At 40.5% G+C, this 12383-nt stretch overlaps 1 protein-coding gene across 1 annotated transcript in view; it reads right to left on the bottom strand.

Annotated features, from left to right (window-relative positions):
* The window catches only part of PLXNC1 (plexin C1), a 142674-nt gene that overhangs the window by 25661 nt on the left and 104630 nt on the right, over positions 1-12383 (bottom strand). Inside the window, exons 22-24 of the mRNA XM_075209404.1 lie at positions 7262-7442; positions 6013-6116; positions 3168-3222 (exon numbers count right to left, since the gene is read on the bottom strand). Coding sequence (XP_075065505.1) covers positions 3168-3222; positions 6013-6116; positions 7262-7442 — 340 coding nt within the window. The remainder of the gene's footprint in view (positions 1-3167; positions 3223-6012; positions 6117-7261; positions 7443-12383) is intronic.

Below are 12383 nucleotides of genomic sequence, written 5' to 3'. Positions count from 1 at the left end.
TTCATCCAGGGCTGCAGAGATGGGGAAGTTGTAAAAGTAGGCTGCTGTGTTAGTGTAATACAAACAGGAGATAGGAGAAAGGAGTGGTTCAAGAGTGGCAGTGAAGCAGATGGTGTTAAGATCACGCAGGTTGAATAGTATAAGCAGGGTTTTTGGTGCAGGACAATGAGAGGGAGGTATGGAGAAGTGGAATGGGAGGAGGTTGTGGTCAGAAAGCAGGAATGATGAATTAGAGAAGTCAAAGAGGTAAAAGAATATGAAGTCAAGGGAATGCCCATCATGGTGTGTGGGAGAAAATGTCCACTAGTTGAGTCCATGGGCAGAGGTGATGGAGTGGAGTTTGGAGGTAAATTGCCATTGAAAGTTGCAACTCGGATGTTGAAGATGTGGGTGGGTAGTTTGGAGGAAAGTAAATGGGAGAATAAGGTGGCAAAAATTGTCAAGGAAGTGAGAGGTGGGTGAGGGGGTAGTAGCTGACTGCAACACCGAGGTGGAAAGTGGAGAAAATATGTATTGTGTGAATCTCAAGGGAAGTGAAGGAGGGGGAAGGGACAAGGGAAATAATGCTAAAGGTGCCAAAGGAGAGGGCAGAAGCATAGACAGTGTCAGAAGGTGGGATCTAGGGGAGGAAAGAATGGTGCGGCTAAGCAGTTTACAGGTGGGGGGGTTATAGAAACTGATAGGGGAAATAGTTTCTCAGTGCGAAAGGGAGGAACAAAGAGGAAATGGGACAAGGGATAAGATGGAATGGTATAGGAGGGATAGGAGAGAGAAAACCCGAGGTTGCAAATTGTGATGATAGAAATAAGGTAGTACTATCTTGGATACCAGGTGTTGCCACTAATATGGCTTGCCACTACATTTGTGATTGTCCACATATTTTGGCAGGGGGAGTCACAGCTTTATATTATTAAATCAAAACTATTTTAACAGCATCTTTGATTTACAAGATACCATGTGTGCCCTGTGGTGTGACAATGTTTGCAGAGTTTATGGGCTTATGCACAAGGATGATACTTTGCCAATAAAGGCAATTAGATTGCACATATGTTTTTATATCATTTGTGTTGCCTGTTTCATTTGTGTTAACTGTTTTTATTTTCATTCATGTTTTTTAATGGAGCATACCTCATTTGTATATGCAAATGCTAGCATTTGTTACCTATTAAAGCATCATGACCTACAAATATAACGAAATATATGTAAATAGCTCTACTATTTTAGTATGCAATTTACAGTTGTTGTTTTAAAGCAGCTTTGTGATTTACCAACAAGAATAAACTCTAAAAAAGGAGTATCAATGTGGTTGGGCCATTACATGTGTGTCTGGTTTCTGTTCTGTTCCCTGATTCTTCCTGTGGCTTCTGCTTTCCGTGTTTTGTCCTGGAGCTTTTGTTTTCTATGCTATTCGCGGGTTCTGTCCTGTGTAAGTGGTTGAGCTGCTGTTTATTCCCACTTAGAATCACTGCCAATTGTTCTTGTCTGCCATTTAATATGAGAGCTTCTGTTTTCTGTTACTGTTGGCTTGGGTGTGTCTAAGTAGAAGATCATCTCATCCTATGGTGGGCAGCTACTTGATTTCTCTGATCTTCAGCTTACATTTGTGTCTCTGCTCTAATCCTTGGTCATCTATTGACTTTGTCTCCTAACCATCAGGGTTTGCTATTCTTGTTTCTCTCTGAAGTGTTTGTGAGCCAAGTGAGGGCTCATTTCCCATTATGCACTATATTTCGGCAGCTAGGGAGAGGGCAATAAGTGCTGAGCAGACAGCAATACATGAATTATCCCTGCCTGCTCCTCTATAATTGTTCAAAATGGCACCAGCTAGCACGACTCATATGAGGGACCTATAAAAAGTAGGTTCTACCAAAATAAGAGATTTTTTTTCCAAAAGTGCCCCTGAAAATATTTTGACTCCTAGACAGGTTCTCTTTAAAACAAAATTAATCTTTGCAGTATTCTGCAAAATGAGGGTACTCCCATGGCAATAGCAGTCAGACTTATAATCACTGACCACTCAAGCAGTGTACTGTAAAGATTTACGGCTCGATTCATTAAGGATCTTAACTTAAGAATCTTCTTATTCATGTCTCCTGGACAAAACCATGTTACAATGCAAGGGGTGCAAATTAGTATTCTGTTTTGCACATAAGTTAAATACTGACTGTTTTTTCATGTAGCACACAAATACTTGATAGCTTATTTCTACACTGAAATTTAAAGTTGATATTTGTGTGCTACATGAAAAATCAGTCAGTATTTAACTTATGTGCAAAACAGAATACTAATTTGCACCCCTTCCATTGTAACATGGTTTTGCCCAGAAGACTTAAATAAGAAGATTCTTAAGTTAACACCCTTAATGAATCAGGCCCTTAGTCATTATCTTTGATATTGAAATGTTTATTAATATCCCTCCATCTCTTATTAACTGTATATAAAATAGAGATAAAGGCATGGCACTTTATTGCATTATGCAGTATATATTTTCTAAAATATATTTACATATTGTCTGGATGAGAAGGGTTAGACTGATTCCCCTAAATGAACTATAATTACTGTACCAAGTCATAGCATCAAGTCATTTTGTCATTAGATATAATAAGGGTTAAGGTAAACAATTATGTGTCCAATATTCTAATAGCTTTATTTGGTCTCCTGTGGCATGCTGAGCTGTACTGTCTTTGACTGAGTCATTCACAACCATATGCCATCTATGCCACAGCACGCAATTCTTGACATAAAGAGGAAACCCTGCAATTGTGCTGCTCACAGAATTAGTGTACAGTTTCCTAATTGTTGAATGAGTCAGACATATTTACTCTTTCATTAGGGTCACTTAATTGTATAACACTTACATGGTAGTTGTAACAACAGATATGGCAAGCTTGGCTCAAAACCCTAGCAATTTCTTATTGCAACTACTTATTTATGTTCACCCACCACTATTATATAGTTATTTGTCAGATATTTTATTCTTGCACTGTTGCCATTTATTTGTTTCTTTTTAAATTTTAGGACATTGTCAAATGTCATCATATACCATAAGCAACATGCTGAAATTCTAGCTACTTGCATTAATATACAAAATAAAACGGATTTTCATATTTAAATAAGATATATATATATATTTTCTTTTTCTTTTTTCAAACAAGTTTTTAGGTTACCTTGTAAGTCACAGTTTTTTTTCGGAATAACTTTGATGGTTGCACCATTCTCAATCTGGAAAATGTTGTTAGGGACAGTGTAAAAATCAGATAGTGGGATGCAATATACAATATTCCTAGGGTAGTTGAACCAACATAGAATACACATGATGCTGACAACCTCAAGCAAAACACCATTATAGTATGGACAATTACATTTTTGATTATATTTTGTAATGCGTAAAACAAGGACAATTAACATGTTTTGACTATGAGTCTCTTCTCCGTCACTTTTTCAAAATAGTAGTGAATTCATTATTTTGTGTACTGGATTTTGCGTGTGATTTGGATCCACAGACCTCCAGCAACCGTGATGATTTCATTTTAGGTTGTGCACAGGGGAGGGATGGCAAATTTTGACCCGGGGGACATACACAATCAAGTAGCACAGGCTCCTCTGTCAGTGTGTGTGTTTTTCTTCTAATGTGGGCATGGTTTTATATAGCCAATGAAATATATGAAAAATTGTCATGCCAAAGAGGTATAATCAGTGGTCGAAGTCTAAGTTTAGAAGTGGCAGTATAAAGAATGTAATTGAATGGAATTTGATAGTTATACAATGAAGCCAGTAGGAGAAGTGGTGGTATGGCAGACCACTGTATATCAGCTCACTTCAACCACTGGGCTTAATCAAATACAACACAGCCTCAAATGCCTAATATTCAATGCAGACTATACTAGTCAGCTTTATACAATGCAGAGAATATTCAAGTGAACTCTTTACAATGTAGAGATTATTCTAATTATTATTATCTTTTATTTACTAAATGCCGATATATTAGTGTTGTAGAATGAGGGGATCATTCCACAAAAAAATTACCTACAAAGACATGAAACAGTAGGTACAGGTGGGCTTCCTTAACGAATTTAAAGTTTAATTGCTGGTGGGGACAGTGTGTGCGGCTACTGTAGAGCAGTAGCATTATCAGTCTACAATACCAAGAACAGTCACTGGATACTGGCATTTCTGTGCACCAACTGTTGGTGCATCACTGTTGGATTGAAGATAGATGGTAGAAAGCGGAGGAGTGATATATGAAACAGTCCTGTAGAAATCTTAAAACAGTTAACCATAACTGTCCTTCATTATTCACCCCAACTGAACCCTCCTTCCTCTTCTGGTTCTAGAAAAGGCTTTTGCTTTCCTGTTGCACAGGAACTATTGTAGCTATGCGCCAGTTTGGAGTATCTGTGAATCTGGTGTTTTTAGTAACCATAATTCTCAGTGCTGGTTGCAAGGACAGTTGATGCCCATGATGTTCGACAGCAACAGCTGTTAGCAAAGAGGCAGTAAGGATCATCCAAAGGAGGAATTGAGATAACAAGTTGACAGTAATGACAGTTTTCTGGCTGGGTCCAGGTGCTGTACTGAGTTGGTATCCAGTAGATATTATAAATAACTACCTTTTAATTTCCCAAATGTTTAGCTCTTTTAAATTTGTGGGAAGATGATTAAGTGGGAGGTAGGGTGCCAAAAGCATCCTAATTGCCAAAATACAGCATAGAAAGCATCCAAATAACATACAGTATCTATGATATACAGTACAGATAGTATGTTAATAAATATTTTACAGTACAAATAACATTCTAGCAACCTCTATACAATACAGAGAACATTCTAGTTCTCTGTATTGTAACCACTACTCAAAACATTAAGCATACTAGTGACTATTATTTAAATGGCAACCATGTTTTGAAGGCAGCTATAAAATGCAGACCACAATTGTGGTTGTTTTACAATGAGGTTCCCCCAAATCTCTTGTTGATTTAAAATGTAGACTGCAAAAAAATCTCTAGTTGCTTTATAATTCAGATCACCGCACATTTCTGGTCTCCCAGACTTATGGTGGTATTTACTATACAGATCCCAAACCTCTGGGGGCTTTACTATACAGAATCAAGACCTATGAAGGCTTTACTATAGAGATTCAAAACTCATTCTGACGCAAGCACATGTAGATGAAGTTTGGCTGTCCAAGGATACCATCAAACACAGTAGACAGCTTCTGAAACTGTGATTGGTGGATAACTCAGCCATCCACCAATTTTTTTATAGGGACCACTCTGATTGATGGTCGCCATAATATACATTAATTTTGTGGCCGCCTATCCATAGCCATGCATGGAGACTTTTAAGCATGCAGAAGATCATGCACCTCGGTTCCAAATTAATCAGAACAGCAGAAGACCACCTTCTGCCAACCTCCCTATTGTAGCTGTGTGACTGCAGGTAAAAGTGGCCTGAGTCCATTACAATTTTATCATCTCCCCCACCCAGTGTAGCACTATGCACTGTTTTAGTGACTGTCTGATTAAAAAATAAGTAACTATTATATATTTTAAGACTGTAAAAGCTGTACTAAAGACTGAAAATGTTTAATTAAAAAGCTTCATAAAAAAGGAAAGTAAATGTTCCTTTTTTCACCAAAACACAGTGTAAGCATTAAAAATTTAATCCCCTGAATAAATATCTACAACATTGAGACATCTCATTGAGGTGCAGCTGTGTCTTCTCACCCCAAAAGTGGTAAGACAACGGAAAACCCATACTACCAATCTTATTCTACATATGGAGTAGTAATGGGAAGCTTTCAATCCCATCAGATGCTGTAGTTTTGGCTATAGAATATCATGTTAGTGGAACTGTACCAGTATGGGTTTCTGGGGAAGACTGTGGTGTTATGTTAATCGATCAATGTTGACATATCCTTTTGCCTGGAAACTGCATTTGTTCTTGTGCATCTTCCCCTTTTATAAAAATTTGTTAAGAGAACTAGAAACCCAAAAGTATTTCCCAATCCATTACCTTGTAATGTTTTATGGTGTTTAACCTCCTTACACCATTCTCCATCGTGACAGTAGAATCATCTATGTCTGACAGTTCCTTATATGTCTGACCATGATGAAGTTCTAATAATGGAAAAAAAACAAAACAAAAAAACCATATATACTGTATATATACACATACATATACGCACACATATACATATACACACACAGAATGAAGAATGTGCAGGCTGAATGAACCAAATAAATACTTCCTGCAGTTATATATATTTTTATTTATATGTTGTAAATAAACTATGTTTTGTTAGATGCAGAAATGAAATCACAGCTATACATAGAAACGTATAACTATGATATGTCTTCTATATCTAAAGGTCTAATGCTTGGTTCAACTATTAATTCCCACAGAAGATAACTTCTCTGAGGAGACAAGCTTGGTTTAGATATGTATTGCCTAGCACCAGATTCTTTCTTCTGGTTGCAAAAGCAAGTTTATTAATAGGTTCAACATACTTGTCAACTTTAGCAATCTCCCCTCTAGGAGATCCTGGAGGGGAGGGCAAGAGGTAGGTGACGGGGCAGGGCAGGGAGCCCCCTGCCAATTGTGTTATTTTGTGTCCGTCACCCGTGACACAATGTCATCGAGCCAAAGGGGGCAGGCCAAAAATATGCAATTTCGTGACTATTTGCATCATTGAGTTACCTGGATCAAAAGAGAAAGGTCAGCTCTCCTTGGGGTCCCGAAAAACCACCCGAACTTGCTGATTTCCTCAACTAATAGTTTACAACCACTCAAAAAAGAGCCTTTGCACGCTTATTGTGGCAATACACCTCTATAGCAGAATGACAAAACATAACTATAGTTAATCTATATAATACAATGTTGGTTCACCTTTCATGGGTGGGGGGGGGGTTATGAATAGAACTCACTGGCTGATGTGGGGTCATATGGCTATTTCTATAAAGAGAGGTGTGGTACAAATTCTGTGGTGTTACTTTTAGAATATCACTTAGATGATGTAGGACAATATGAAAAATGAGTAAATGGGTACCATAAGTCTACAATATATTTATGTAATAACTTACCTGGATTGAGACAAGTTAGCTAGATAACAGACTTATTTGGCCTGAACGGAAAAGGAAATTTCTAAGGTAAAGTGTGCATATCAGCCAAAGAGTTGGAGTTATGGTGTAGCATGTATGAACAAAGGGGAAAAAGACAGCAAATGTAGGGATGCTTAATACTTAGCACTATAATTAAAAATTACCTAATCCAATATCACAAAGTGTGACTCCAAAATGATATCCTTTTAAAGTTAGGAAAGTTTGAAGGATTTTCTCCTTGACTTGTCCAATACTATCACAATCCAAAACAGTAACATTTACACTTTGACTGACATCTTGCTCACTCTCATGTTCTGAAGTCATTGGAAAATGTACGCTGATCTCCTAAAAGAGAAAATAACCAAACAAATAATCAAACTAAACAAAAAGCAAGGATTATATTATAGTATATAAAATATATATATATCTAAACCTATAACCACACACACACACACACACACACTATATCCGTTGGCTTGCCCTCTTCCCATAGTCCATCTTAGTACCATCTCATCCCCAGGTAAATGTTGCACACTCACCTGGCCATGCACATGATGTAAAAGAAAGCATGATTCATCATACCAGGCCACCTTCTTCCATTGCTAAATGGTCCAGTTCTGACACTCACATGCTAATTGTAGGCGCTCTTGTCAATGGACGTGGGTCAGCATGAGCATTCTGTGTCTATGCAGCAAGCTGCGATGATGCACTGTGTGTTTGGATACCTTTCTATCATAGCCAGCATTATCTTTATCAGCAGTATGTGCTACAGTAGCTATTCTGTGGGATTGGAGCAGATACCTTTGCTCTCCACACACATCAATGAGCCTTGGGCTCCCACAATCCTGTCACCGGTATACCAGTTGTCCTTCCTTGGACCACTTTTGTTAGGTACTAACCACTGCATACTGCAACACCACACAAGACCTGGAGATGCTCTGACCCAGTCATCTAACCATCACAATATGGGCCTTGTCAAAGTTGATCAGATCCTTACGCTTACCTATTTTTCCTACTTCCAACACATGAAGTTCAAGAACTGACTGTTCACTTGCTGCCTAATATACCCATACCTAGACAGGTGCCATTCTAAAAACGTAGATAATCAGCGTTATTCACTTCACTTGTCAGTGTTTTTAATGTTGTGGCTGACCGGTGTATGTATCATTTACATTTAATCTGAACTGCAATGGAAAACAACACATATGTATACAAGAAATTTATCTTATTTTATTTGTTAACTTTTGTAAAAAAAACATTACCATGTTAGCAAGTAACTGTTTTTAACATCTTAAATTGGTAACATTTTGCTTTAATGTAAATTGTGCTATGTCATAACAAAAACAGTTACAGTCACCGACTCTGAGGTGTAGCGATCACTATGTGACCATCATTAGATCCGTAGGAGAATCTATTATTTTATCGGTGCTCTGTCTTTTTGTAGATAGCTGCTTAGTACTGATCACACTGGTATTGTTTTACAGGGTGGTGCCACTTTTTGCGTTCTCTTTTCAGTGTTTCAATGCTTGTTTTTTAATTATTTAAACTATGGCACAAATTAGAACAGGTACAAACATACTATCTTTATATACATATATCATCATGCTCATAACAAAGAGAAATGAGATTAGTATTAACCTTTATTTATAGGACACCACATGAGGTCTACAGCACCGTACAGAGGGAAAACAACAAGAAATTACATGGTATAACAGTACAATACAGTAAACAAATAACACTACAATTTTCAACACAGCTACTGGGGTTCAAGGGGTATATTCTGTGCAGACTGAGTGGGTGCAACTAACAGGTTTAGAGCCACTGAAATAGGTGCTAAGACAAAGGAGGAGTGGAGTCAATGGGCAGAGAGCCCAAGGAGGAGGGGCATACTGTAGTTGGTGAGCAAAAGTTATAGGTAATGAGAACAGGAAGGAAGAGGGCCCTGCTCACTAGAGCTTACAATCTAAAAGGAAAGGGTAAGACAAACAGTTGACACATAAAGGCGAGCCAATGTAAGGGGATCTGAGAACAAGAAGCAAGAGTGTGAAAGATGGAGGATGAAAGAAGGTGAGGTGTCCTAGTGGAGTACTGGTAGACTTTTCTAAACAGGTGGGTCTTCAATGACCATTTGAAGCTATACAGGCTAGGAAATATTCTGATAGAATGAGGGAGTTTATTCCAGTGGTGGGGGGCAGCACGGGAGAAATCTTAGATAAGGGAGTGAGATGTGGTTACCAGAGGTGAAGAAAGGTGATGATCAGTGGCTGAATGGAGAGGGCAGGAATGAGTATTTATGGAGATGTGGTTGGAGATATAGGGAGCAATGGAGTTGGAGAGAGCCTTGTACATGAGGGTGAGGAATTTGAAGAGGATTCTGTAGGGGAAGAGGAGCCAGTGTAATATTTGAAAGAGAGGAGGCAGATGTGAAGCAACGAGAAAGGAAGAGAAGTCTAGCTGCAACATTAACTATAGATCAATGAGGAAATATATGGGAGTGGGGGAGGCCAGTAAGGCAGTGTTTGCCATAGTCAAGGCAAGAAATGATCAGTGAGGGTTTTTGTGGCATCCTGGGAGAGGAGGGGTCTGACATAGGTGATGTTAAGAGCTGGAAGCGACAGAACTGGACAAGAGATTGAATGTGAGGGGTGAAGGAGAGGGAGGAGTCAAGAATGACACTCAGGCAGTGGAGTTGGGGAACAAAGGCGATAGTTATGTTGCCAACAGTGATAAAGAGGTCAGGTGGGAAGGAGACTCTTGATGGAGGGAAGACAATGAGTTTAGTTATGTTTGAGAAAGCATAAGGACACCCAGGAGGTGATGGCAGAGAGGCAAATGGACACCCGAGAAAGGAGGGAAGGGCAGAGATCAGTAGATGAGAGGTAGGGTTGAGTGTCGTTGGCACAGTGGTGGTACTAGAGGTCGAAAGAACTGATGAGTTCATCAATGGAGGGGATGTACAGAGAAAAATGCAGAGGGCCAAGGACAGAACCCTGTGGGACTCTTATGGGAAGGATGGAAATGCGGGAGGAGGAACCAGAGGTAGAAACAGAGAAGGAGCAGTTGGCGAGGCAGTAGATGATACATGAAAGGACAATGCCAGAAAGGCCAATGGTGTGAAGGGTGTGGAATAGGAGAGGGTGATCCACAGTGTCAAAGGCCGCAGAGAGGTCCATGAGGATAAGCAGGGAGAAGTGGCCCCTGGATTTGGCTGAGAGAATATGATTGGTGACTTTGGTCAAGGCAATTTCTTTGAAGTGGAGGAGGCATACGCCAGATTGAAGAGTATTAAGGAGGGATTTGTCATAGAGGTAGCTGCTGAGACAGCTGTAGACAAGCCACTCAAGTATTTTGGAGACAAAAAGGAGAAGATAAATGGGGTGGTGGAGAGTAAAGTGGAGTCAAGATTATTTTTTTAAAGAATGGGTGAGACAAGAGTATGTTTAAAGGATGAGGGGAAGATTCCAGTGGAGGGGGACAGATTGAGGTGAGCAAGGTGGGAGCAGGCAGTGGGCGGAGAGGGAGTAAAGGAGGGGAGAGGGCCTGGGATGCAAATGGCAGGTTGAGGGTGAAGAGGATAATATAAGAGAATGGACTTCATCACCCATAGTGGGGCGGAAGGAGCACGAGAGGTGGTGACTGGATGGAGGGGCAGGTGGATTGGCAAAGGTGGCAGAAGAATGATGGGAGGAGGAGATTTTGTGTCTAATTGCCTCATTTTTCACTTCCAAATTTGAGGCTAAGTCAGTGGCAGTAAGGGAGGGTGGAAGGGTTGTAGGAGGGGCATTAGAGTGTTTTGAAAGTGGCAAAAAGGCAGTAGGAATTGGAGGACAGTGAAGACATGAGAGACTTGAAGAATGAGTGTTCAACAAGGGAGAGGGAGGAACTGTTGCATGAGAGAATGAACTTGAAATGAAGGAAGTCTGCCAAGGAAGGAGATTTCTTCCAGTGGCATTCAGTGGTACGGGTTCCTTTTTTTGAAGAAATCAGGTAAACTTGTAGTGCGAAGGTTGGGGTTTAGAGCAGCAAAGTTGAACAGAAGAAATGGGGGCAGCAGAGACAAAAGCGGTAATGAGGGTGTGGGTGTAAAGGGAGGCCACTTGGTTGGGGCAGGCCTTGGGTGGATAGAGGGAAGGGGAGAGTTTCAAAGAAGGGGCGACAATAGCAGGATCAAGAGCATCAAGACTACGTCTAGAGAGGTTACATTTGGGGAGGGTGTAGTAGATGGGTAAAGGAGGAAAAAAAGGAGATGGTGGTCAGAGAGTGGGAAGGGAGAGTTGGAGAATTCAGAAAGAGCACATTGATGGGAGAAAACAAGTTGGTGGGGTGGAAGTCCATTGTGAGAGGCCAAAAGAAGAAGAAAGGGCAAGAAGTTTGATGGATGCTGGGTTTGTGGTTAAAGTCACCCAGGATGATGGAGGGGAGATCTGAGGAGACAAAATGGGGAAGCCAGGCAGCTAAATTATCAAGAAATTGGGAAGTAAGACCAGGTGGCGGTAGACACATAGATGGATGGAGTAAAAGAGATGGATAGAGTAGACTTCAAAGTAGGAGAAAGAAAGGCAGGGCTCAGGGGAGATGACACGAAAGTTACAATTGGGGGACAGGAGGATGGCAAACTAAGCTGCGTGGGCAGTCATCAGATGTGCCGAATTGGGTGAAATGGAGACAATCATAGGCGAGATCAGCAGGGGAAGCAGTTTCAGTGGAAGAAAGCCAGGTTTATGTGATGTTATGAAGGTTAAGACAGAGTGTCGGAGAGGAAGAGGTCATGATTAGAGGGCAGTTTGCTGTGGATGGATTTGGAATTCCAGAGAGCACAAGAGAAAGGAAGAGAGGGAAGTAGGGAGATATGGATGGTATTGGTGGGGGTTGCTGGTGCATGCAGGTAGGCTGGATCTGGGATGGAGATGAGGGCAGGGGGTGATGATGGGTATTGAATGGGAGCAAGGAGACATTGTGAAAGATTAAGGGAGTAGGGAGAGGAAGGCAAGAGAATGGATTAACAAATGAGTAGACGTAGGATGCAGAGGTACTATGAATAGGATCAGGGGAAAGAAGAAAGACAGCAATGTGTATGTAATAGGCTGACTGACTGACGTGCGTGAGACTGTCTGACTGACGTGCGTGAGACTGACTGTGCTGACGTGCGTGAGACTGACTGACTGACGTGTGTGAGACTGACTGACTGACGTGTGTGAGACTGACTGACTGATGTGTATATAACTGGCTGACTGATGTGTGTGTAATTAACTAACCTACGTGTGTAACTGACTGTTCTCTCTCGGT

This window comes from Mixophyes fleayi, chromosome 4, assembly GCF_038048845.1.
Source record: "Mixophyes fleayi isolate aMixFle1 chromosome 4, aMixFle1.hap1, whole genome shotgun sequence".
Taxonomy (NCBI): domain Eukaryota; kingdom Metazoa; phylum Chordata; class Amphibia; order Anura; family Limnodynastidae; genus Mixophyes; species Mixophyes fleayi.
Note: the sequence above shows the minus strand (reverse complement) of the source record. Positions and strands in the feature narration are given on the sequence as shown.